The 26,944-nt window shown below is 47.4% G+C and overlaps 1 protein-coding gene across 1 annotated transcript in view; it reads left to right on the top strand.

Annotated features, from left to right (window-relative positions):
• Nucleotides 1–26,944, top strand: part of EPHB1 (EPH receptor B1) — a 454,292-nt gene that overhangs the window by 323,573 nt on the left and 103,775 nt on the right. Inside the window, exons 5-6 of the mRNA XM_069564777.1 lie at nt 3,752–4,087; nt 26,750–26,874. Coding sequence (XP_069420878.1) covers nt 3,752–4,087; nt 26,750–26,874 — 461 coding nt within the window. The remainder of the gene's footprint in view (nt 1–3,751; nt 4,088–26,749; nt 26,875–26,944) is intronic.

Genomic DNA, 26,944 nt, shown 5'->3' with positions numbered 1-26,944 from the left:
CACTTGTGTTTCACCAAAACCTCTACCCCTTGGGCTTCCCCAGTGGCTCAGTCTGTAAACAATCTGCCTGCAAGGCAGGAGACCCAGGCTCAATTCGGGAAGATCCCCTGGAGAAGGGAAAGGCTACCCACTCCAGTATTCTGGCCTAGAGAATTCAAGGACCATATAGTCCATGGGGTTGCAAAGAGTCAGACACTACTAAGCGACTTTTGCTTCACTCTACCACTCAGGGGCACAACAGGGTCCTCACTGCTCCTGCAAGTTCCCTCGGCCCCACTGCAGGGCTTCTGTCTCATGCTGGAAAAGGGTGCACACGTGCGACCTACAGCCTTGCACACTGAGCAGAGGTCAAAAACTGGTAGAATGGGGCCTCCCCCAGGCAGAGTGCTGGGCATGGGAATCATGGAGACAAACCAGCTACCGGCCCCTGCTCACCAGGACACCATAGTGTGGTGAGGATGCTTAGGAAGAGCCCATTGCAGTGTGATGGTGGATTCTGAGTTGTTGTTGTTCAGTTGCTAAATCGTGTCTGACTCTTTGCAACCCCCAGACTGCAGCATGCCAGGCTTCCCTGTACCTCACCATCTCCTGGAATTTGTCCAAGTTCACATCCATTGAATTGGTGTCTGCCTTCCTCTTCACTTTTGCCTTCAATTTTTCCCAGAATTAGGGTCTTTTCCAGTGAACTGGCTGTTCACATCAGGTGGCCAAAGTATTGGAGCTTCAGTTTCAGCATCAGTTCTTCCAATGAGTATTCAGGGTTGATTTCCTTTAGAATTCACTGGTTTGATTTCCTTGCTATCCAAGGGACTCTCAAGAGTCTTCTCCAATACCACAGTTCAAAAGCATCAATTCTTCGGCACTCAGCCTTCTTTATGGTCCAACTCTCACCTCCATACGATTCTGAGTTACACAGCCATAAATGGGCTTATGGAAGCCCAGAGGGGAGGTGTATGACTGTGAGCATCAGGGAAGTCTCCTAGTGAAATGTGCTGGATCTGGAATGGTGAGAAAGAGTTCCTCGAGTAGATAGAAGGTGAAGAATTCCGGACAAACAAGAGAATGCAGTGCAGATGCTTAGGGATGTGAAGCGAGTTCGGTGGGCACAGGACAAGGCGGGAACTTCCTGTTGGTCACAATATGACCCAGAGATGAAATCAAGAGCAGCAAGTCCATATGAGGACTTCAAGGATATGGAAAGGAGGGTAAACTTTTAAATAACTGGTATTTGAGCAGAGAATGATATGATCCCATGTACATTTTGAAACTCACACCCTGGTGGATGAGAATAGATGGGAGGTATGGAAAGCGATGTTGAAGGATTGATTAGAGGCTTTCCTTTAGGGAAGGAAAATTGGTGGAACCCATTTTTGTGAGGTGATAGAGATACAGAGGAAGGAAAAAATACGAGGAAAGGAGATGCCGCTGATGAACAGTGTGTTGGGTCCCCATGTTCTGGCCAGTGACCACACAGTATGTTAGGAAGGTAAGGACCAAATTCTCTGGATTTTCCAAGTAGGGAACCCCCCACACTACCCTACCCCTGTCCAAAAAAAAAAAAAAAAAAGGCAGGCATGACAGAGGAGTTGGGGAGAAACCAGACTGTAGGTGGTTGAGCAGGGAGAGAGGAGAGCCTGTGTGATGTGTGACTCCACTTTGGGGAAGCTTGGCTGGAGAGTGAAGAGGGGACATTCAACATAGAGAAAGATATGCCAGGTGACCATGTTTGGGTTTTAAATGGCAATGACTTATTTAAGTGGAGAAAGTAGAGTCAGGGGAGAGGATGAAGTTGAAGTTCAAGGACAAGAGGAGGTAACTGGAATCAGGGTGTGGGGGGGCATCTCCAAAGGATGGGAGGAGTGAATGGTCACTCTCCCTAACAGTACTGTCTCTGCCCCTCCGCCCAAGGCTGCTTTCTGAGTGATAACCAGAGGATGCCACAGGATATAGCAAGATAATATGGTTAAAGGATTTACCCCATGCCTGGCATGGAACAAGTGCTTGGTGAATGTAATTTTTATGACTCTGAGAAACAGTGGCCTGTGGCTGAGGCTAGGCTGTCTGCTGTGACAATGAGTCAGACAGCGAGGGCATTCACCATGGGGAGCTAGTGGTCTGAGTCCCATCTGTCTGAGCAAACAGACAGGTCTAAGACAGGCACTGGCCAATTTGGGCATTAATGATGAATGTGGTGTGAGACAAGGCTGGCCACGCCCACCTAGGGCGATCCCCAATGCCTGCCCAGTACTAGCTGTGCACTGATTCCAAAAGAGATGGATGTTTATCCCTGTCAGATGGGTGGGGAATTCTTGAATGCTATTTGCAAGACCTCAGTAAAAATGCTTCACGAATCCCGCCCTGTCACAAGCATGCATGAAAACTATGCTTTAGCTCAGGTCTAATGAGCTTTATATAGTGCAGCACTGATTTTCTTTCATGTTTTAATAGAATCTGATTTAATATTTGCTTTCTGCTCTCTCTGCTTGCTGTTGACTGATTCAACGCAGAATCCTTCCCTGGTGCCCCCCGACCTTGTTGTTATTCCCTCATTCTGTGTGTTGGCATTTGATTCCTGTTTCCAGCATGAACCGCTTTACACATGTCTCCGTTCAGCTGGCGACAGTCACGTGCGTGAATTCTGAATGCATTACTATCCAGAGCAGTGGCTCCCGCAGGCCTGCCATTCAGAAGAGGGGCTTCCAGGCAGAGTCTGTTTCCATCAGGTGGATACTGAGGATAAGCAGAGCCCATCCTGGGAACCAGAGGCTATGATCCATTCTGTTCTTGGGCAGGAGATTCTCCAACTGGATCTCAAAATGCTCAGGACTGCAGCTATGAATTTAGCAGCATTCTGCCCTCCTACTAGGAACCAAGCTTTCTAGAGTCTTGCAACAAGGCATCTCAGCCTTTGCAGGCGTGTGAACAGCAGCCATGGATGGAACTGTCCGGAGGAAAGAGGCTGCCCTCCTTGAGTCCCAGTGAGCCTGCCTGGTTTGTAGGCGAGACGGTCTGTTCAGATCTCTTGTTTTCCATGAATAGATCTGACCACCAACATTTGGAGTGCCATATCAGCTTAAGACCAGCTCTGGTAGCTAGCAGAGTGTCTGGGACAAACCCCTATACTCTTCTTGTATCATGGGGTAAGAAATAGTGGCCGTGTGAGTCTCCTACCCAACATGGCTTCATGCACCAAAGGTTGTACAATATGAATATTCATTTCTCCAGGTGTTCTGGAAGCCCATCCTGCAGAGAAACACTCCCACTGCCATGCACAAACCACATAGATCCCATGTTGTGTGACACTGTACGCAAGATGCCTGAATATGTTGAGTCCTAGGAGAGGTGACTCCTGCCCTCCAACCCTTGAGTTCTCCACAAGTTAAGAAGAGACATGAAATCCAGTAAGAGTCCAATATACATACATGTCACTGATGCTAAAGCTGCCTGGAGGAGGTAGCTGAGTCCTGAGAACAAAAGGGCTTGTATCCAAGACCTCCATCCTCCTCTCCCTTGGCAGACATGATTCAAAGAAGGAAAGCCTCACTGGGATGACTGAACGGGGAGCTGGCAACAGGTTGTCATCTCCGTCTGTCCTTTTTTCTCAGAAAGGATCGGGACATGGTTGTTTGGAGTTGAGGGAGCAGAGGGGATATGTGTATGTGAGGAGGGTGGGGTCACACCAAAGAGGGATGGAGAGAAGCTGGCCAAGCTTCCACCCAACCTCACTGGGCCTTTCTTTGTCTCCCTACAGGTGTCCCATCAGGTCCCCGCAATGTCATCTCCATCGTCAATGAGACATCCATCATTCTGGAGTGGCACCCTCCTCGGGAGACGGGTGGGCGGGATGACGTGACCTACAACATCATCTGTAAGAAGTGCCGGGCAGACCGCCGGAGCTGCTCCCGCTGTGACGACAACGTGGAGTTCGTGCCCAGGCAGCTGGGCCTGACCGAGTGTCGCGTCTCCATCAGCAGCCTGTGGGCCCATACCCCGTATACCTTTGACATCCAGGCTGTCAATGGGGTCTCCAGCAAGAGTCCCTTTCCCCCACAGCATGTCTCTGTCAACATCACCACAAACCAAGCTGGTAAGTCTGGAGGTGTCTGTGCCCCTTTGTCTGTGGGGCTGACACTTTGCCACCTCTGTGCAGGAACAAAGCTGCAGCCACACTCAACCCGTTAGCCTGCCCCCAGGCCTCCTCCCAGCAGTGAAGGTATCAGGTGATGGGCATTTGAGACCCTGGAGAGGTAGGGTTTCACCTCTGAGAGTGAGCTGGATTCTGAGGGATTTTCCTGTGCCTGGTACAGAAGAAAAGATGTATATTCAGGCTAGCGCAGGACCCAGTGCTCTGCACATTCAGCTAGGGCTCAAGGAACATCCTTGGAAAGATGGATGGACAGATGGACAGATGGATGGATGGGCAGAAGCACTGTACAATCTTGAGAATACCAGTGTTGCTTTCTTAGAAAACCCAATGAAAGCAGCGTCCCAGAAATCTTGTCAGTATTGCCTTCATAGATTATTTTTCAATTAAACCCATGTAATCCAAGAGTGCACTCTCCTTTACAGCGTGCTCAGATGAATGCTACGCTGTTATAGAGACTTCAGACAGTTTATAATAGATCAATCCGGATGGCCAGTACATCCCTATACTGCATAGCTCAGAATACATTTTCTTCTCTTCTCTGTTTCCATGTCTTTTTCTCTTGTGACCTTTTCCTTTTATTACATTTCACATCTCTTGCAACAATCCAGTTTTTAAAACCCATTTAATCAGTCCATTCATGTACTCACTCATTTATTTATTTATTCCCTCATTATTGAGACAGTTATTCAGCATCTACTGTGTGCCGAGCTGTGGATTAGACACTGTGAGGGATACAGTAACACTTGGACACCATTGTTCCTCCCATGAAACTCATTAACTGAAAAATTTCCAGGGCGTAGACACAAAGTGCAGAGCTGCAAGGTGGTGTATCCCAAGCATCATATGCTGTACTCATGCAGCAAATACCAAAGGAAATAGAAAATGAGCAATGTCCCCCCTGGGGGGAAGGTTCAAGGCTGCAAAGGGGACGTTAAGATCACCTCTTATAGACAATGATGAGAATCATAGGCAGTGGACCATGATCTTACTTGGAATTATGGATTTTTCTCAATCAGCAAATTCTAAAAGGACAGCTTGTTAGGGGAATAGCAGGAGCTGAGCTCTCTCTCCTTCCACGTAGCTCCCAATTCTTGACCTCTTCTATCCTCCATCCTTTCCTCCTCATCGCCCCCTCCCCCCAGTCCTGAGACTTGTTCTGCCTCTTTTAATACCAGGCATCTTTGATGGCAGATGATTCTTGGGTTTAAGCTGTCAGAATGGAGAAGAAAAAAGGTGTCATCAGAGAGCATGGCTGTCCAGATGGCTGCGTTGTTGCTGAGAGCATGTGTGTGTTCGTGTGTGTGTGTTTGTATGTATGCGTGCGGTCACGTGTTTACATGCATACGTGTGCAGTGAGAAAATAAGAGTGGAAGTGTGGAAGCCTCCAGCTGGTGACCACAGCCCCAGTGCCATGGAGACAAAGGTTGTGACAGCCTGTCTTACCCGAAGAGAAGGAAATGGTAATTTCTGCATCGGGATGAGCACGTAACATGGGCAGCCTTTGTTAGCAGTATTTCCCTTGGAGAGTTTAAGGCAGAAAACTGGCTGAAATATTTTAGTGTCCCAGCTTCTGGGAATAATAATCCTGCCAGGCTGTCATGTTACGCTGGGCTTGGCTGTCTTTTCTCTCTCTAAGCATGTGTGAACAAACCTGCCACTTATATTGGTTTGCTTTGCTTTCTGCCCCTCCCTTCCCTTACCCTGCTATTCCCGAACCTGCCCATCTGCTTGTCTTGCCATCTGCACCTTCCCAGGCTGTGTGGGGCCGAGAGACCAGGGCTCCTACAAGGGACCCTGCATTACCAATGTTCAAAATATTCATTTTTATCCTCAGCCTTTGGCCCTTCCAGAAGCATTTCTCATGTCCTTTGTTCCCCCTCTGATGGGCCCTTTATTCTTAACTTTTCTTGACTTTGTAGTCCTGGCCCCACTGTCACCATCCAATCAATGACTTCTCTTTGGGAATTCTGGAATTAAGGTGTCAGAAAGTTTATGATCGATGAGGTAAAACTGCAACTGCTTCTTCACGGCATATGGTTATTATAAAATAAAGATCAGGTTAACCAGTGATTTCTTATCCACAGGAAATTTTTTCTTATCCATAGGATAAGAAAAAATGTGCTGCTTTGGTGAATCCTCATGTGAATGCAAATTATTTTCAACCAAAAGAGAATTTGTCTAAAAAGATGAGAACTTTCAAAATAAACACTTGAGCCTGTACCTCTGCAAGAGGACTTTAAGAACATGAATGGAAGCTCCAGATTTTATAAAAGATGAAAGAGAGAATAATACCATCAAAAGATTCCTAGTGACTCACTCAAATCTGTTAAGGGATGAGGTAGATGAACCCCTGTATCACCAAGAAGTCATGACATTTCTGTCCCCTTTTCAGGGCACCCCAGAGCTCTTCCACTCTGGCAAGATCCGGTTCATCCTCCCTATCCTCATCTCTGGGTGTATTGTGACCCCTTATCAGTACCTGTGGCCACATCTCTCCTACTATTTGGGTCATGAGTGATGGCTCAGATGGTAAAGATTCCACAGGAGAGCTGGGTTCGATCCTTCGGTTGGGAGAAGGGCTACCCACTCCAGTACTCTTGCCTGGAGAATTCCATGAACAGAGGAGCCTCGTGGGCTACAGCCCATGGGGTTGCAGAGTCAGACACAATTGAGCAACTAACACTTTCACTTTCAGATAGATGGCAGGTAAAGAATTTGACCAGGAGTAGTCCTGGAGTCAATCACTAAGGCAACTGCTAAGTGTTCGTTGAGCATCTGTTCCCTTCCTGGAACAGCCCAAACTGAAATGACGGAAGACTACTAAGTGGGTCCTGATTAAGGAGTAGATGAGTAATAGTTATTATTCATGTTTGTGTCTCTTTTGAGTTGACAGTTTTGGAATACATGGACTCATTTGATCTTCATAATTACTCTGTGGCTTCTGTGTTATCATTCCCAATTTTTCCAGTAAGGAAACAGAGATTTCCAATGGCTTGAGGAATCTAGGATTAGAAGAAGGGTCAGCAGGCCATCCATTCTGCCTCAGCCTTCAGTTTCCTGCCCTGAAAGGTGGATGGTGCCTCTGGGCTCCCCATGTCACAGCTTACACACACAGAGGGTTTATCCAGAGCCAGACAGTGCCATCCTGCTGAGGGGAGGGGACCTCAGTGTGCAACCTGGTTACCTTCCACAATTTTTTTCTGTGATACTGAACCATTAAAGGCTTCCCCTGCCTGTGGATGGAGATGTGAGATAGGTGTGCAATCGTTAAGGGGTACAAATCATTCCCAAGGTGAGTTGGATCCTGACAATGGATGTTTGGGTCACATGAGGGAAGAGTTTGGACAAGTTGGCTGCAAGTATTTTGGACTTGATCTGAACATCATCATCTGTTTTTGGATACTGTGCACTCCTCTGGGGTGCTTCCTCCTTTGTTTAGGAGCTATGGGCCACAGGTGGCTGGCTGAGCCATTCTCACTCTCCAGCGGAGTCAGGGTTTGTCATGCTGTTCTTTCTTGGGGCTTCCCAGGTACGCTGCATTGATGCTGCGTTGTGTCTCTCTCATAAGCCCTACCCAGTGGAGGCAGACAGCTCATGTTAGCTGATTTTTTTTTTTTTGTACCTTACAAAATGGGTTATGGTTGGCATCATTCTATCTGAGAAAGTCACCAATACACTTCTCTTGATCCTAAGGTTGTGATCTAAGGAGATTTTATAGTTATATTTTGGTCCGTTGGATACACATTAGATATATTAATAGTTCTTCCATCATAAACAAGAATGGCTGGGGACACCAAAGGGTCTATTTGAATCCTCAGATCCAGAGAGCCTCCATCTCCTCCTGTGATGACCCCAGTCAGGTATATAGTCAGACTACTCGAGGATCTTGAGTTACTTGGAGAAGATCAGGGTAGGATCCTCATCCAGCTCATAAACAGTGACAGAGAACTACCGTTTTTGAGAAACTACAATGTTCCAAGTCCCTATCAAGTTCTTTATAAAAATGAGGTGGGTCAGATGAAGAAACTGGGTTCGGAGTGCTTTTGAAATTTGCTCAGCCTCTCACAGCCAGCTAAATGATGTTTCTGGGTTTCATGCTCAGGTTTGTAGCCATTTTATCCTCGGACAAATCAAAAATCGCATTATGGTGAGCCGTGTAAGTTGTAAGCTCCCTCTAAGCTATTGCCACATAGCTGGGCCACTTTAGCTGTCAAAAAAATGTCCATCATCTTTGGTCAGGGTTGGTCATGAATTATGCAAGCTGAGATTTACGTGAGGTCTTTAGGGATGCAGCCTTGCACTGAATACAGCTGCCTTGAGTTTTAAATAGACCAGATCAGGTAGAACTCTCTCTCTTGCAGTGGCCCAGCGATCTGCAGAGAGGTTGTTATCACCACTAACTCCCGCAGTCACTCTCTGGCACCTGGCCCCAGGTTCAGAGTGATGGCTGGATCATCCAGCTGTCAGACAGAATTAAAGTGAATGACAAACTTTACCTATCTTTTCTGCCAACTAGACTCAGAGTGTCAGAGATGGGGACGAGGACCTTGGAGGAAATGTTGGAAAAAATGAGACAAACCAGACCAGCACATCCGTAAAATCAACTTGTAGTGTGGTAAAATAAAGTCAGTAAATTTGGGAGCATCTAAGCCAGAGAGAGCACACTCAAAGACCCCTGAGGCCAGGAAGGTAATGGAGAGGAGCCACCCAGGGCCAGACAGGAGGGAGGGGTGGGGGCCACAGGGAACTGACAGGGAGAAAGGAGCAGCCCCTACTCAGCTCCAGCAAGTGGTGCCATACCCAGTGCTGCCAGATCCTAGAAACTGAAAACCCAGATTAAAAATGTTGACAAGTAACTAGAAAATCTTAAAACACCTGAGAGGCAAACAAATCCAATTCTGGATCTGACGTTTTGGCTGTGACTTGCCCATAGACTCAAAGAGCTAATCTGATCTACTCAGGCCTAAATGGTGAGTGTGCTGTGATGTACCATCTCATCCCACCATGGGGCAGTCACCTTCCCTGGTTCCTGGGCTCATGGTGGTGGCTGTGCAGTGGGTGGGGAGTCCTGGGCTTGGTCCCTCTCTCTGCTCCTCACGTGACTCACCCAAATCCATTGAATTGCCACGATCCCTCCTTTCTTCCCAGTAAGATGGGAGTAATGACACCTGTTTCCTAGTGCTGTGTGACGAGCAAATGACACGGGATAGAAAATCACTTTGCAAACCGTGTGATGGACTGGGAGATGAGCATCATTTCTGAGAATGTATCCTGAGCCAGACAGCAATTTGCTGGGCCTTACCCCCCCCCCCCCAGTTTTTCTCTTTCCAAAGCCCTGAGTCCCTTTGTTTGGGACTGATGTCATCTAGATAAGATAAATGACGGATGTCAGTGTGGCCATTCTTCACGAAAGGAGTAGGTACCAGAAAGGCGAGCAGGGAAATCTGTGTCCCAGGGGGCTAATGGAGAGGGTGAGGATAGAATGGGATGTGTGTGCCCAAAGCGGGCTCCTTCTGTGGCTCCGAGGAGCCCGACTGTCTCTCCTCCTTGTGTTTGGAGAAGCAGCACTTTTCCCTTGTACTACGCATCAGCAGCATTTCTATCCGACATTTATTTTACACACGGTTCATATATGGCCTGCTGTGCTGACTGCACGTGAAATACTAACATATCCCCTGAGCCTGTAACACAGACACAAGCCATTACTTAATTTTATTTAAAAAATTCTATACCACTCTGTCAATCGCCACAAGCCCCTAGTTTGTCCATTTTAAGGCATTTGTGAAGTTCCCAAACAATTAAAGACACTCAGAGATGCTACTTTTCCCATACATGAATTACCCAGCCCACCAATTCCTCTGAACATACCACCTAATTTGCATTATTCCTTGGTTAAATATAGTATTTGCATGCATAAAGAATAATCTTTGAATATGAAAAGGAATTTTATGATATTGCAATATATTGAGCTCTTTGGAGGAAAGATATTATGTAAATCTCAAAATTAAATATTAAAACAATATTACACTGCTGCCTGTGAAAATTTAGAGTGTTACGATCCATATGGTGAATCTAGTCTGTCTTTAAGGGCTGGTCTCATTGGAAATTAGCAGGTGAAATTTGCTCCAGAGCAGAGAGAAGATTGAGTTGGAACTTCAAAAAGATGGGAATGACTTTAAGGAAAACTTTCATTGAGGTTAATAAGGAAAAGTTTTTTAAAAACCCAAAGTCAATGAAAATTTCACTGTTCTCAATTCAATTTCATAGTTCATTTCATTGCTTTCTTATCATAAAAAGGTTGTTTTTATTGTTTCTGAAGCCCTGGTATTGAGAAGGAACTTCCGAGCAGCCTCAGAGAGGTCCTGCCATTAGCAAATAGGCTTTCTTGTCTTTTGAGCTGAGCAGGTCAGCATGTAGCATTGCCCTTGACCAAAGTCATGGGCTTCCCACTGCTGGCAGCCTTAGGTTCTGCACTAGATGGTGATCTCTGCAGAGAACCAGACTTCCCACCCTACCCCAGCTTCATGAGAGAAGGACCGCACAGCACTAGGTATAAAGTCTTGATAAACATTTGCCACGCTTCTTTAGTCCCTGCATACGACATATGTTTGGTTGATGTGTAGTGATCGTAATATGTCCTGGTGATCCACAGGTGGGCAAGTAATCCTTCCAGGTCAGCAGGGAGCCAGGTGTCTTCCTCCCCTATAGATCCTAGAGGGAAAATGTAAGAGACTGATCATAGGGTATTACCAGGAGCCCCAGTGCTCTCAAAGGAACATAGTGAGATTCAACCACATTCAGAGGGTGATTTGTTTGTTTGTTTAAGCATGTCACCTTTGGAAGTGTACTCACCACAGTCTTTGCGATTGCCTTCCACTTGCCGATTGCTTGTCTTCTGCTTCTAGGGGCTCTCATTCACTGACTCGACAAATATTTATTGAGGTCTTCTGTGTGTCATTCATGGTTCCAGGCACGAAGACCACAGGAGCAAACAGCAAAGACAAGAGTCTGTGTCTTGGGGAGCTCATGTTCTGGTCCCCAGCATTGCTTGAAACTGGGCTCAGTGGCCCAGAAGGGCACCAAGGGGGAATCTCAGCTGGGCTCTGGGTTCCACAGCCTGCTGAAGTGCCAGCTCACACTTGGTGAAAGTTAGGATGTGATCACATGCTGCTGCTCAAGAGCTTTCAATCTGGGGAGGTTGTTGCCACACAGTGTGTGCACTCAGTTGCTCAGTCATGTCCGACTCTGCAGCCCCAGGGACTGTATCCTGCCAGGCTCCTCTGTCCATGGTATTCTCCAGGCAAGAATTCTGGGGTAGGGTGCCATTTCCTTCTTCAGGGGCTCTTCCTGACCCAGGAATCAAATCCGCATGTCTTGCATCTCCAGCATTGGTAGGTAGATTCTTTACCACTAGCGCCATCTGGGAAGCCCACACAGAGACAATACTGGGTGGGATATTATATTATTCATTATCCGACCAGTTGGAACTTCTTGTGGACAGATTTCACGTGCTGGGACACTCGGTGGTTGGGCATAGGTATGCTCCCTGTTCCAGCCCTAAGCAATGCCTAGGGATGCTGCTAACAGCTTGCGAACAGCTGCATTGCTCTGAGGGTGACTGGAGGGCCCCATGGGCCCCGGGGACCTGTTTGCTCATTTTACTAGCTCTTGGGCCAAGCGCTCTAGGTACAGAGTTTGTTAGGTGAAAAGGAGATGGCTGGCAGTGAACTGTAGTAAGTTCCTCCCCTGTTCAAAGTCCAAATGAGATTGTTTTCACCCTCTTTACAGAGGGAACCTCCAGTTGGAGCAGGAGATAGTTTCTGTCTGCTTTGTAGCCCAGGCAAATGAGCCTGTTCCTTGCTCCTCTGGCAAATGTCAGTTCCATGAACAGACTGTCATCTCCAGGAGAGGTGGGTCCTATATCCATCTGTGTGGCTATGATTCCCCCGTGTCTAGCTAGGTGCCTGAAATAATAGCTTTTGAGAAATGTTCATTGAATGAATTAATAAATTATCAAATGAATGTATGAATGGATGCCTCCGTCATTATTAAATTCATCTCAGACATCAACAAATGGTATAGCTTGTTCTCTCTGTGGTCTTTCCTCCCTCTGGCATCTCTGGGCAGGCACTGTGATTAGAGCTGAGACCGCACATTCTCTCAGATGTTGCTGAGACCTGGACTTCCTGGGTGCAATGTTCTTCCAAACCACAGCCATGTGTGGGAGACACTCAGCCACGCTGAGGTTGGACTGCCCCCTCCCCTACAGTCAGGGCCCCAGCTGCTCCAGCAGGCACCAGCGGGGATGTCAGGGTGGCATTCCAGGGCTGCTGTCTGTCCACCTGCACGCCAGCTCTGCGCCTATCATTTTCACAGCACTATCCATGTTAAACAGGCAGAAGCACCAGGGGTTTTTGAATGCAGCAATTAACAAAACAGTAATCAAGCTAAGTGTTTAATTTCAGAAAATTAACATCTTCTCTGAGCGGATATGAAAGATGGGGAAAAAAGACACATTAAGTATTCTGGGTAAATAAAGGCAATGCTGGACCCCAGATTTTTTCTTGTGCAAGGGGCACTTTCTGCCAGCATCAGGCCTGGGGCTCAGTTTCCTCAGAGAGCTGAGCTGCAGGGCAACATCAGCTGTAATATTGAGCCCTGGAGATTTAAATATGTGCTTGTGTTTCTTCCTTTCTGTCTTTTTTTCTGGACACAACAAATGCTTTCTGTATCCAGAAAAGCTCAGGGGAACAAGCACCCATTCATGACCCTGTGAGCCCCACAGAAAATCCCCATGCATGCGTTGTCATCTGAGCTGTACTAGTTGTAAGGAAAATGCATGAGTTCTTAGATGTGCACGAGTTGTTTGTGCACGTGGACTGTATTTCTCCTGATGGACCAGGGCTCCTAAGGGAAAAGACCAGGTCTCATGGCTCCAGTAATCCCTGTACTTCTAAGCAGTGTCCCGTGTCCCAGGAAGTCCTCTTGGGCCTGACATAATGTTCACAGTTTGGTGGCGTTTCCTGACCCAGTGGGCTGCCATTTGTTCCCAGGAAGGGGTTTGTATTTGGGGAGGGAAGCTTGTGAGGAGCTGGGTATTGGGGGTGCTGGGTGGAGACAGGGCCTTCTGGTGTCTGACGGCTCATCTGATGCCCTAAAAGGAGGAGAAGACAAGGAAGGCAAGGAAGGAGGCCTTGAAGGGTCACTGAGGTTCAAGGCTCAGACAGGTAGCCCCAAGGCTCCGAGGAGGTGCTGCAGCTCAGCAGGGAGACAGGCTCCAGGAGGCTGAGTGGGTGCCACCTGAGGGAACAGAGGGGAACTGAGTTCTCATAAGCCCACAGCTCCCCAGGGAGGGCCCTGGAAATCTGGCTCAGTGAGCAGCTTTTCTATGGGCTCCTCAGGCAGCCTACATGGAAATCAAAGCAGGAGAATGAAGGGCTGATTTGCAAATATGTGGGAGACGCAAAGGGACTCCCAGAAGGGCACAGGGATGGATGGTGGGCTGGGTTCTGCGCCTGTGTCACTTGTGGAGATTCTGAGTGCCCAAGCAGAGGTATTATTTACGCAGTTGGACGTTCAGTCTTCTATTTTCTCTGTAGGTGGGAGATAAGCTTGGGTGCTGAGAATGAGAGAGGAGGCTTTGGGGTTGAGGGAGAATGAAAAATGTTAGGCAGTGCACTACAGAGAAGGGGAGATGGAATTGACCAGAGAAATTCAGCATTTCTAGAAAGTATTTTGAAGGCTCATTTGAAGTTTGTGATCTTCCATTTACAAAGCTGCCCATTTGCCCTGTTGTGTGGCTTTCTCAGCAGAACCTGGCTGCTCAGAGCAGGCCCTATAGAAAGAGGATGGTGGGTCTCTCTCAGGTTGGGTTTTCCTGGTTGTATGCTATGGAAAGATGAAGGCAACTCACGCCTGTTGCTTAGGGGAGTATTGTCAATTACACTATTGCAAAATGGAACCCAAGCTGGATGAAGCAGGATGCGAATTAGGATAGGGCTATGCAGAACCAGTTAAGGCTGTGTGTGGGGGGGGTGGGGCTGGGGGTGTGGGGGTGGAGTTATCAGAGGTTGCCCCACGTGGGCAGGATGCTTGCATTCAAAAGGTGTACTTGATGTGTGGCTTTGAAATTGGAGCAACTTCAGGCTAGGCCAGGTCCAAGTGAATGTCAGGAAGGGGCAGATTTGGAGGAGTTGTGGGGGTTGGGGAATGAGTGTGTGCTGTTCAGGTGGACCTTGGAGTTACCTACAGGAGGGCGAGGCACAGACTTCCATCACAGGGAAGATGATGGAGAGGGAAGCCCAAGGCTTCAGTGAGTCAGGGAGTGATGTGGGAGCATCACTCGGGGAGCAGCGGTTCAGCCCAAGGGCATTTGTGCAGAGGGTGCAGGTGAATGGGGCACAAGGAGGACACGGCCCACCTCCTGACCCTGAGCACCATGCTGGGGAAAGCCACAGGATGGAGGGGTCTGCAGGGGAGCTACTGTTCTCTAAGGAAGACATAGAGGGAATGTTCTGGAAAGAGCCTGGTGGAGGCCATGGAGAGTTTTCTGGTTCTTGAGCAGTCATTTGGAGGGCCCAGGGCAGAGGTGTGCAGGGTGGTGAAGGAGGAAGTCAAGGTCAAGGGGATGGAGGCTCTGAACATGGTGGAAGTGGGGTGTAGGGATGGCTCACCGCTGGGCAGTGCCCATGGAATCCTGCCTGCAGGGATCCTCTTGGCCCTGAGGCCAGAAGGCTTTGACCTCCAGGCCCAAGGAGGAGAGTCGCAGCGGCTGCAGGCATGGCTCCCCTCTCTGGTGTCAGTGTGGTGATGACAGGTGGTGGCGGTTCGTGCCCTGCTGCAGGTGTGTGGGTGAGAATCAGGGAGTAAGAGGGCACACGGGGCATCATCTGCTCTCCCCTTTGGTGCCTCCTGTGATCAAGCATTCAGCAACTCAGGGCTACCATCGCTCTGGTCCCACAGGACAAAGGCTGACAGGTCTGTGGGAGGTGGAGTTGAGCGGCCTGCCCCAGCCGTCCTACAAGCCACCCTGGGGCCCCTGCCTAGGATGGATATCATCTGACAAGGACTCCCGCATCACTCACACTTCCCTTCACAGCCTCCTGCTGCCATGGGGCACAGCATTCAGGGTCACTTCCTTTTACCAGTGTACCTTCTGGTTGCCCTAGGAGAGAGAAATTGCCAGGAGGGGTGACCCAGCAGGCAGAGCAGCCCCAGGACACACTCACTAGGATGTCTTACCCTCCTGGCATAGGGATCTGCGCACGTTCACCTCTGTGGAACCCCTGATCTCTGCAACCATGAATTATGTGACCCTCCTCATGCTGTGCATCCTCCAGGGGTTCTGAAGATGCTAGGCGCTTGAGTATATGGGGAGGGGAGAGAGAGGCTGTCTCAGGGGCAGGAACCATGCTGTTTCAGACTCTGCTCTAGCTCGCTAGGGACAAGGAAGTCAGCTTTCTCTCTCTCCCTCAGTGCTATAATCCATAAATTGTAAGAATTGACAGAAAACTGAATAACCCCGGATGTCCTTTTAAAATGTAACATTCTGATTTCTAGACAAACAGTTTTCAAAGTTGAGCTTGCACCAGAATCCCCTGAAGGGCTTGTTAAAACACAGGTTGCTGGGCTCCTCCTGCAGGGTTTCTGATTCAGTAGGTCTGGGGTGGGGCTCAAGATGCTGCATTTCTTCCCAGTGCTCAGGTGATGCTGATCTGGGAATACATTTGAGAACTAGCACGTAGATGATTCCAGGAGAGAACTAGAGAATTATCTGGTAATTTCAGATAATTACCTCAGAGGTAATTATCAGAAACAAAGGCCTCTGCTGTAAACCCACACCCCTAGAACAGGCCCCAGGCCCCAGCCCCCACTGTCACATGCTCCCTTGGCTTAGAACCAAACCCTCAGTGGATGGACTTGAAGGAGGTGCCTCCCTGTGGGTGTGGGGCTGACTCAGACACCCAGGCTGCAAGCCGTCACCTTCTCCCCAACTCACACTTGGTTGAGCCTGTGATGAGACTCAGGTAATACTCTACAACAGCATAGAAGTGATGCCACCCACTCAGAGCAGTCCTCTATCCCCAGGGGACTCAAGGTACAGAGGGAGATTGGAACGGATTGTCTGGGTCATCTCAAGGCAGAGCCCAGAGTGAAAGCAAAGACGCCAATGTCCACATTAGGGAAAAACAATTAGAAAAATAATGAATTCTGCTTTTGTATTCATACCCAGTCTCCAAACTAATTGCTTATTTGTTTAATCTAGTTTGACCAGAAATGTTACTGCACCAAAAATATTTAATGAGTCAGGCTTCCTAATGTAAAATTCAAGCATATTTGTGCAATGAAATGAGTTTTCATCAACAGAAGAGGAACCTGTTATCTAAGCATTACCTTCTCAGCAAAACTCTCTCCTAGAATAGGGATGTCAGAAGAAACACGATTCCTCTACACACAGTTCATCACTTGCACAATTCTTCTGTGTGCAAATTATTATTCTTTGTCATCGGTACTATTGGGTCTGATGGCTTTAGCTGACATTTATAGATTTGGGATTTTTTCTAAGGGTGTGTTTCATATAAAGAAAAAGATAACCCACCACCCCCAACTCCTCAGGTCCAACCTCATCACAAATGCCTTTTAGGAACTCACAAAAGTTAATCTGAGGTCTCAAGGGGACTGATGGAAGCTGCCCAGCTGTTTTGGTTCCCTCCACAAACCCTTTAGAGTCTGGGCGGAGGAGATAGAAAATGGGCTGGCCTCAAGGTTCTGGGACCCCTGTTTTTGAATCTCCCAGAGCAGCACTGCATGGGTCTGTTTCACACTTTATGCTTTAGGGAATCTTTTCTTGAGAGAAAGAATTCCACAGTTTAAAAAGAAAAGAAGTTAGGAAACCGTGCATGTTAGGGTAACATTTCAGCTGAAACATTCCAGTGAGATGGGAATGGCCCCAGCCTCCCCAGTTCCTGCCTCTGTGATCTAGAAGCACTCCTGTCCCCATTCCCCTGGGGCCGCTATACTCAGCCCTACTCCATATTCCTTCCCAGGTACAGGCTGCAGAATCACAATTCTGCCTCCCCACCCCACATCTTTCTCCTTTAAAGGTTATTGTCCAAGTTTGGCCTTTCAACCTGTGATTTTGACCCCTTTTACTTCTAGTGCCTCTGGAGAAGAGCCCCTGATCATTCCAGTAAAGGCAAACTTTTACTGAGCATCTGTTACATGCTAACACAGTGGGAGGAGGGTAAAAACAAGACGTCTGCCCTAAAGAATTTACTCCAGTGATGGAGAGCAGAGCTGATCACCTGGAAAGTTAGGTCCCAGTGCACTGTGTCCCAAGGTGGTAGTTACAGCCCAATGAGCATTATTAAAAATAAGGACTTTGAGTTGGGAGGAAGGAAGGGACACTGGTGGGCGTGATCTGACACGCTAAGCCAGGGCAGTGAGTGGCGTGATCTGGGCCTTGGTGGGGTTATGAAGAGAGGTGGGCAGAGGGGATGGTTCTGCAGGCAGAGATCCCCAAAGCTGAGTGCTGCTGGGATCCATAAGTAGAGCGGTGAGATGAGAGTGGCTGGTTCCTTGGATGGAAGAGTGGGAGACAGCCTGGACTGGCCAGACGCTGTCACATTGTGAAATGTTAGAGATCTCTTTCCAGTGGGGATCCAATGAATGTTTTGGAACATCAAGGAAGTAGGTAAAATGAGCTTTGGGATGGTTAATCTGGCTGTACTATAATATGAAGAGGCCCAGAGGGAGACAAGGATCAGGGACAGGATGTTACGTGTCCGTCAGTGTGGGTGACCAGACCAGAAGAAATGTGGGCACAGAGCCAAGGGACCGTCCATGACTCCTGGGCCTGACTCGCACCACCGGATGGTTGGGTCCATCCCCTCCCCACAGTTACGAGCTCTCCTTGTCCTCAAGGACAGACGCCCCATCGTTTATTTCCTAGATTACTTCCCAGCAAAACTGCAGGCCATCCCGAGATGTTACAGGAAACCATCTTTCTTCCGGAACATTTGTCACACCAACCTCCGGGGAACCCTGCTGTTAGCCTTCCTGGTCTCTAAGCCCATTCTTATTCATCGCTCCACTCTGACTGGGTTGACATGTTTATTTATCCCCTCAAAGATATTTATCACACAAATGCCCAAGGCCTGTCACGGAGTTGTGCTTTTCACATTTACCTTGAGGACCTATGCCCAGGGATTGATTTGCATCTGTGAACAGTGGTGGACCCAGAAGGAGACTTTGGGTTGGTTGCCAAGTCCCCTGTGTTGGCAGACTGGATCAAGTTGGAAGAAGCAATGGACCACACAGGGCACATCCTTGGAACATTTGAAAACCTCATAACATCAGGGTTAATATTCCTATTTTATAGTTGAAGGATTAAAGGTCTGAAGAAGTTAAGTAACCTTAACCCATGACCACACAATAAGCAGATGGCAAAGCCAGAATAGGAGCCCACCTCTCTCTGTAGCATCTCTAGGGCCCCGAGCATGGCCTGTCTGCATTTTTGCTAACTGCTACTGGTCTGGGCTGGGACTTGGCCTCCTTACCATTCCTCACCACCCTCTTTATCTTCCTCACAGCTGGGGTCTATGGTGTATTGCAGGTGATTAGTCTAGGGATGATTTAGCTGGGAAATGCTACTCTAGAAAGAGTAAGAGGGGTTAGTATTATCGTGTGACCCAGCAGTTCCACTCCTTGGCATGTATCCAAGAGAAATGCAAATAGAGGTCCACACAGAATTTACACATGACTGTTCTTAGCAACATTATTCACAATAGTCAAAATGTGGAAACAACCCAAATGTTCATCAAATGATGGATATTTTTCCCAGAAACAGCAATGCCCACGATGGTAGAAGCGGTGATAAACCACCTCAGGTGGACACTGTTCAGGCGGGGGCAGCTGTATCACTCTGAAGGGTCACTCTGAGGACCGCCACCCACCGTGCAAACATTTCTTCATGGAAGGACTAAGGAAAGCTGCACCAGCCAGCCCAGCATGAGTTATTGTGAGGGAGGCAATGGACTCTCCTATCCATGGGCCTCCTTGAGAAGTTCAGATAGGAGAACCCCTAACTGAAGAGGCCATGTGTCTTCCAGGACATTTGCTAAGCTTGTTACCTGAGGCCAAGCAGAGGGGACTCAGCAGTGACCCTCTAGGTCCTCACAGCAAGGCTTCCCCTGGCGTGTTTTCTACCTGCAGAAGAAACACTGTTTTCCCCTTTAGATGGGATTTGCTGAACTCTGAAAATTCAAGTTCCATATTTTCATAACCTCTTCAAACATCTCACTCCAGTTGTTGCTGTTGTTCAGTTGCTAAGTCATGTCTGACTCTTTGAGACCCCATGGACAGCAGCATGCCAGCCTTCCCTGTCCTTCACTGTCCTAGAGTGTGCTCAAACTCATGCCCATTGAGTTGATGATGCCATCCAACCATCTCATCCTCTGTCACCCCCTTCTCCTCCTGCCCTCTATCTTTCCCACCAACAGGGTCCTTTCCAATGAGTTGGCTCTTCACATCTGGTGGCCAAAGTAGTAGAGCTTCAGTTTCAGCATCAGTCCTTCCAATGAACATTAAGGGTTGATATAATAGATCAGCTTAATTTTAAATGCATGCGTGTTTTGCTATTATTTTTCTTCAAAACTACTGATAAATACTTTGGTTATCTTAAATAAAATATTTTAACATCATTTATTATATCCCCAAATGGATTATGGTGATAACTGTTGAAAGAATTCTTTGGACATAAAAGTCAATGAAGACATTAGGAAGTAATTTTTAATAAGGAAAGATAATGCTTTAGAACTTAGTAATTGTCCTAGGGAAAAAAAATATCAATCTATTCTCACATTTGGAATCTGAGATGCTTAATCATTGGGAGAAAATTGCCCCTTATTTTCTCAAATCGAAAATAAGGAGTAAGAGAAAACTTTGAACATGACTAGAGTCTCTAACTCGATTAAAAGGTCAAGCAAGGAATATTTTAAACATAAAATGTTTGGTCCAGGAGAACCCAAAATAGGAAATCAGGCTCCACAGTAAGACTCCATGGTCCAGATTTGGGGTTATTAAATTCCAGACAGAATCACGCCACCCTCCCAAGACCCAGCCAGAATCTCAGAGGGGTGCACGCCCTCCAATCTCTGTTGGAGCCCTTCTTTAGAAATGGAGGGCTGGAAGGTGGTCCGCCTGGCGTCATCCATGATGCCTCCGGCAGTGACCTGTGACCAGTTGGGGCTGACACTTGTCCCATGTCACATGTGAGTTCTTTCATAACTTGCAACTGGGACCATCCCATCCCTGCAATTTATCCACATCTCATTTGTCAGTTCAGGCAGGAACATTCTGTGCACTCTCGCTGCTGAATGCGATAACCAGCTTAGATCTGTTTGCTTCAAAAGCAGTTTGGGAGGAAGGGCTCCCTGAGGTCTTCTTCACAACAACAGAGACAAAGGACTCAGCCCATCTGCCTTTGCATTTTCTCCATCCCTGAGCCCCTGGACCGATGATGTTCAAGTCTCTTCCTGCTTCTGACACAGTTAAAGGGCCTTTTATTATTGACTCTAGACATGCATTCAGACACTCCTGGTTCTGATTCTGTTTGGACCCTCACACAGATTTTCCTGAGTGCCTGACGGAATGCTTGTCATTGCTTCCCCGCTCTCCTCTTTGGATCCTGGCCTCCTGTTGGGTTGGCCTCTTTATTTCACTGAGAAGAACTTCAGGGCAATTTTGAGTATGTTTGGATTTTTTGAGCACTGTCTCTTTAGGCCAAACATATCTTTCTTTTTTTTAATTTCAATTGTATTGACGTGTAGTTGATCTACAGTGTTGTGTTAATTTCTGCTGTACAGCAAAATGACTCAGTAGGGCCTCCCTGATAGCTCAGTTGGTAAAGAATCCACCTGCAATGCAGGAGACCCCAGTTCAGTTCCTGGGTCGGGAAGATCCACTGGAGAAGGGACAGGCTACCCACTCTAGTATTCTTGGGCTTCCCTTGTGGCTCAGCTGGTAAAGAATCTGCCTGCAATGCGGAAGACCTGGGTTTGATTCATGGGTTGGGAAGATCCCCTGGAAAAGAGAAAGCGTATCCACTCCAGTATTCTGGCCTAGAGAATTACATAGACTGTATAGTCCATGGGGTTGCAAAGAGCTGGACACGACTGAGCAACTTTCACTTTCATGCATATATATGTGTATATATATATATATATTCTTTTTTATAATGATTTATCACAAAATATTGAATATAATTCCTTGTGTTATACAGTAGGACCTTGTTGTTTCTCCAGCCTATATGTAATCATTCATAGCTACTAATCGCAAACTCCCGGTTTATCCCTGCCCAGCACTCTTCCCCCTTGCCAACCACCAATCTGGTTTCTGTGTCTGCAAACACATCTTTCTTGATCAGTACCTTCTTTCCAAATAGCCCCTAAATTGATTCTTTGTCCTTTCTTTTTCTAAGGCAAGGTCTATATTTGCTTACTTGCTAAATTTTAATAATTTTCATTTCTTTCTCTCTGTAGAATGTTTAGTTTAGTCAAAAGTGATTTGTGTGCTTGTGAAGAAGAAATTCTTTCAAGGATTCAGTGAAACTATCCCTTCATCTGAGATGCAGGTTTATGAGAAAAGACAGCTGGCCAGGGTGTACTGTTCAAACCATTGTATTTGGGGTTCCAGGGGCTGCTGCTTTGAATTAATTTTCCCTCCTATCTTACTCTGAATTAATTTTCCCTCCTATCTTACATCTGCTTTTACTAAAAGCAATTGGTATTTGAATGAATACCTGAGCACTTTTTAGTTCTGTTTGGTCTGAAGATTTTCTTGCATATAAAACATGAGATTTAGAGGTGGCATTTGCACTTGAAGGAAAAAGAAGTTGTCACCGTAAGTGATGACTGATGGCAGAATACCAAATGTGTGCTGCCCCTGATCTTCAGGGAGGTGGAGTAATACTTTCCCACTTTCTCCCCTGTGCAAAATCCCATCTCAATTAAAAGGTAAGACATTTAGAATGACCTATATGAGGATAAACAGCCTGCCATGGGGTTTGTGACCACAGCGTCATCACCATAGATCTGAGAAATGCTGGCTGTGGTGGATTGCCCTCTGGCAGTTTCTCCTGGGTCTGTGTGCTGCTGAGGGGCTACCAGGAGGTCCTTGCCACCTCTGTCACAGGGGCATTCCTGTCCATGTCCGTGGATTTGACTCCTTTGAGTCTGGATCAACCCGCCCTACGAGAGTTTTTTGCCATTTGACCCCAACCAGGACCTTTAAGCAGGACGGTGACTTTACTTGTCCTTCTGTCCTGAGTGGTTAGAGCAGGGGCCTGGCACCATGGGTGGTAAATATGTTGAGTTTTGAATGATGGCTTTCCAGGGGTTAGAGGCAAAGAAAAGAACCAAGCCCATCAAAATCCTCAGGTGATTGGGATTAATCTTTCCAATTTTTAATACATAATGCTTCAGCTTTTGAGGCAGAAGGATCCTGAAAATCTATATGGCCCTGACATGAGTAACATCATGTCAAAGGAGCCTGTTTCCCCAGAGGACTGAAAGGGCAGCCCCTTCAGTGTGATGGATGGGGGCAGGGGTTGGGATGGTGGGGAGAAGATTCAAGGAGGCCATTCCCACCCATCCTGGTGGACACAGCAGGATCCCAGACCAACTCTACAAACTCCAGAATACAGCCCCACTCTCCCTGAAGCAGCTTTATCCTCTCCTGGGGCTCTGCATGCAGTGAACACAGGTGTCAGAGAAACAAAGTCAATCCCCACTCTCACCCCACCCCCCACCATTAACAATCCAGCCTGTACCAAATCCATACCTGGTGCCTAGTTTTACTTTAGTAACTCAGCAGCGGCACCGCACACATCCTGTCCTCCTGGGAACACTGCTGCTTGGTCTCTAGGCTATCACTCTGTCTGGTTCTCCTTCCAGAGCCCTGGTCTTTCGTTTCAGGCCCCTTGGCAGCTTTCCCTCACCTCCTGAATCTTAGACTGTATAACCTCTTCTGCTCCTTCTCTTGGTCATTTCTGTCATTTCTGGTGCTTTTGATACAATATACTGATGACTTCAAATTTATATCTTCAGTCTGGACCTCTTCTATGTGCATCTGTCCTCAGCCAACTACTAGTCTGGTACATCCTAGATGTCTCAAAGCAAGCAGGTCCCAAGTAGAGCACCTGGTCTTTCCTTCCAGACTGCCTGTATCAGTGTCTTCCCTGATCTCACTTATGCCCCTACCCAAAAACTTCCCAGCTGCTCAAACCAGAAACCTTGGAGTCATGATGACTCTTCTATTTCTTCCACATCCCACATCCACTGAGATAGTCTAAGTCTATTCAGAATCTGACCATCCCCACTCTCGCTGCCTCCACCACTCCGAGCCTGGTCCAAGTCACCATGGTCTTCTGGCTGGACTATTGCAATTGTGTTAGGATAGTTCTTTCAGCTTTCCCACAGCCTCTGCACTCCACGTACAACACAACAGAGGGTGATACATGAAACTCACATGATGTCACTCTCCTGTTCGAACCTTCTCATGAGTCTCTGTCTCTCTCAGTAGAAGCCAAGGTCCTATTTTATAGTGTCCCTGCGGCCCTACCACCTGTGGCCTCGTCTTTGCATCGGTCCCACTGGCTCTTCCTGTTGCCTGGCTGCTCCCAGATCAGAACCTTTGCCCTGACATTTCCATCTCATGGGCTCTCCTCCCAAGTATCCTCCTGCCTCCCTGTCTTCCCTCCTTCATCCTTTGCTCCTACACCTGCTCCTCAGGCAGGGCCTGACTGACCACCTGATTCAGAATTGCAGCCCCTCCCCAGCTGGCCTCCTACATTATAGCATTCTGTGTCCCTTCTCCTCTGCTCCATTTTTTTCCCACTGTACTTGAGATGTTTAACATACCTTGTAATTTATATATTTACTATGTCTAGTCTCTGAATCCCTCCACTAGAACTAAGCTCTGTGAAGACAGAAAATGTTAATTTGTTCACTGTGGACTCTCTAGAACCTAGAATGATTACTGGCACATGACAGATACTCAGTAAATACTTGTTTAAATAGTTAATTAAGTGGATCTGGGCCATGATCCTAAGTTGGGAGGAAGTGAAGATGCATGTGATAGTTGAGTCAGGATCAAAAATTATTTCCACTTACTTGACAAATAGGCCAAATTTGACACCATGAAGGTACATTTAAATCCCTGTAGTCCAAGCAAAAAGCCAACTCTATAGACAAAAGATGAGGAGCATACCATGGGAAAACCTAAAGGTTATATTGACTGTGGTTTCAAAATCCAATCGCAGGTATGTGTTTTTGAAGCAAAAGCTTATGGTCATATGAATAGATGCATAGTACACAGATCATGGTAGATATTCTTTTTACTCTAATCTTTGCTGTTCAAACAGCGGTGAGAGAATTGGATTCACCTCAGGGCCTAATGCCTAAAGAGATTTAGATAACAAGCCTCATTTGGAAGAGAGCCACCTCAGGTGGCAGCATATCATGGGAGAAATTTCCATAGGATCTGGCCATTCTTTTCAGCAGGAAAAACTCAGGGGAGACCTAACTAGTTTCTTTAGCTATTTGACAAGCCATTCTGTGAAAGAGGGAACATTCTATATTACTTCAGTTGGCAGAACTGAGACCAGTGGGAAGTTCCAAGACATATTTCAGGTAAGGATAAGGAAGACGTGCACACTGATGAGAGATACGCAGGCATGGAGCAGCAACTCCTGGAGTCAGTGAGCCTCCCGTCCCCAGGGATACAGCAGGGCTGGCAGAGAATAATTGATAAGGGGATTCAGAACGGCATCAATTCAGGTCCTCCATTCACAGATGCCACGATGAAACCAGATATACCAAAGACTTACTGGGAAAGTGGGGTGAAGGCCAGAGGAGGCTGGGAGAGCTATCAGACCACAATGAAGATCTGATCCCTCTAAAGGAGAGAGAGGGAAGGAAGAAGAATTGAGTGGGAAGAGCTTTAGACAGACATGAGTTGCAGGGAAGTGTTGGGAAGTCCAATGGGGCGTGTTTGAGCATAAGTCACCCACCGGAAGAGTTAAGAATGGACCTGCCATAGCATCCCCACCACTTTCAGTCACTGGGTGGGAGCAGCATGTGGGAAACTGCTCCACATGGATGCAGTGATGTATCTCAGAATGCTGCAGCTGGGGCCATTAGTCAGTTATGCTCCCAGGAGTAGGAGCTCTGAGGGGCCCATTTTCACAGACATCACAAGGTCTCTAATGGGAAGTGGGCAAAGTCCCAGAGGCACACTGTGATTCTAAGGGCTCATCACAGTACCTCCCACTCTGTGCTCTCTTGATGGCTCCCCCAGACTATGAGCATCTTCCTAATATCTTCCCTGCGTCGACCCTGCATCTCCCCTGCATCTCCACCTCGCCCAGGCGCCTCATGCAGAAGGTGTCTGCTGAGAGTCCTAGGATCATGGAGAAATGGAGAATGAGGCCTTATGACCTGGCAGCTGTGCTCTGTAATTTCAGGTCCTAGAGGGGAATCTGTTTACTTAAATCCGGGACAGTAAATGTCACTCAGCCATGGTCCCCAGAGAAAGCCTTGTAAAGTTGAGTTCATGTGAAGAAGTGACCTTCATCACTGCAGAAGTGCCAGGACTAAACGGAACAGCCCCTAAACAGAGCGCAGACTGCAGCCTCATCCATTACCCGCTTCTTCCCTAGACAGACAGCCCTCATTTATTATTTCCAGACTGTTTTCATTTTACTTACACTGTGTGAAAAATGTTGAATTGGGAAATAAATAATATTCTTTTTAAACAGAGATTTCGGAAGCACTTCACAGATTTTGAAATTATTATTCTGTTTCCAAATGTTTGGTTTGTGTATCATTTCTTCATTTATATTTGTGAGCGCTCAATAGCAAATGTCCTCATTTGGAAGACTCTGACAGAAGTCGAAAAGAACTCTGTTGCTGGCCTGTATTCATATCTTTTGGAGAGATGCCACCTCTCTTCCTTTTGAAACACAGCAAAATCCTCCATGCAGTCTCAGAATGTTTGCTGGAATGCTCTTTTCCACTGCACAGCAATTCAGCACTGACCAGCTCGACTCTTTTGCTGATAGACTATGCCTCCACATTCTCTTCTCTGGGATGGCTCACCCCGTTATTGCAAGGCTGAGGCTCCCTCAACACCACCTGCTCAAAAACAGTCCATCGCTCTTCGTGATCCACTGCCTGCAGCATAGATTTGTCCTGCTGGTCACGCCCTTCGCGCCTGACTCTGGCTCTGTCAGTTCATACTGTTCTCCTGTGGTTTTTCTAGCCATCTCTTGTTTTGGTCAAACCTTTCTTCTTGTTCACTCCAGTCCCTGCCCTCAAACATGTCTTCCTGTCCTAAACTGCTACCTTTTCTCTCCTTTGGTGCCCAAACTCCATTCATTCTGCAGAACCTTCAGGAAATTCTGTACATCCGGCTGAGCTGATGAGAAAGAAGAGGCGGAGTTCCAACCCAACAGCGTTTCTCTGCCTATTTATCTCTGAAAGACAGCCTTTCTCATATCATCAAGGGTCTCTTCATCTGCCCTATCTCTTCCTCTTTCTGCAGCCCCTTCCACGGTTCCCATCATGCACCAGGTCAGTGCCACCATGAGGAGCATGACATTGTCATGGCCACAGCCGGAGCAACCCAACGGCATCATCCTGGACTATGAGATCCGGTACTATGAGAAGGTAAGCCAGCCCCGCCTGCAGGCTTGCAAGATCCAGGGCCAGCCACTGTTGTGTGGGTGGTAGCCAGCTG

This window comes from Ovis canadensis, chromosome 1 (genome assembly GCF_042477335.2).
Source record: "Ovis canadensis isolate MfBH-ARS-UI-01 breed Bighorn chromosome 1, ARS-UI_OviCan_v2, whole genome shotgun sequence".
In the NCBI taxonomy this organism is placed as follows: domain Eukaryota; kingdom Metazoa; phylum Chordata; class Mammalia; order Artiodactyla; family Bovidae; genus Ovis; species Ovis canadensis.
The sequence above is the reverse complement of the archived record's forward strand: the minus strand, read 5'-3'. Positions and strand labels throughout refer to the sequence as shown.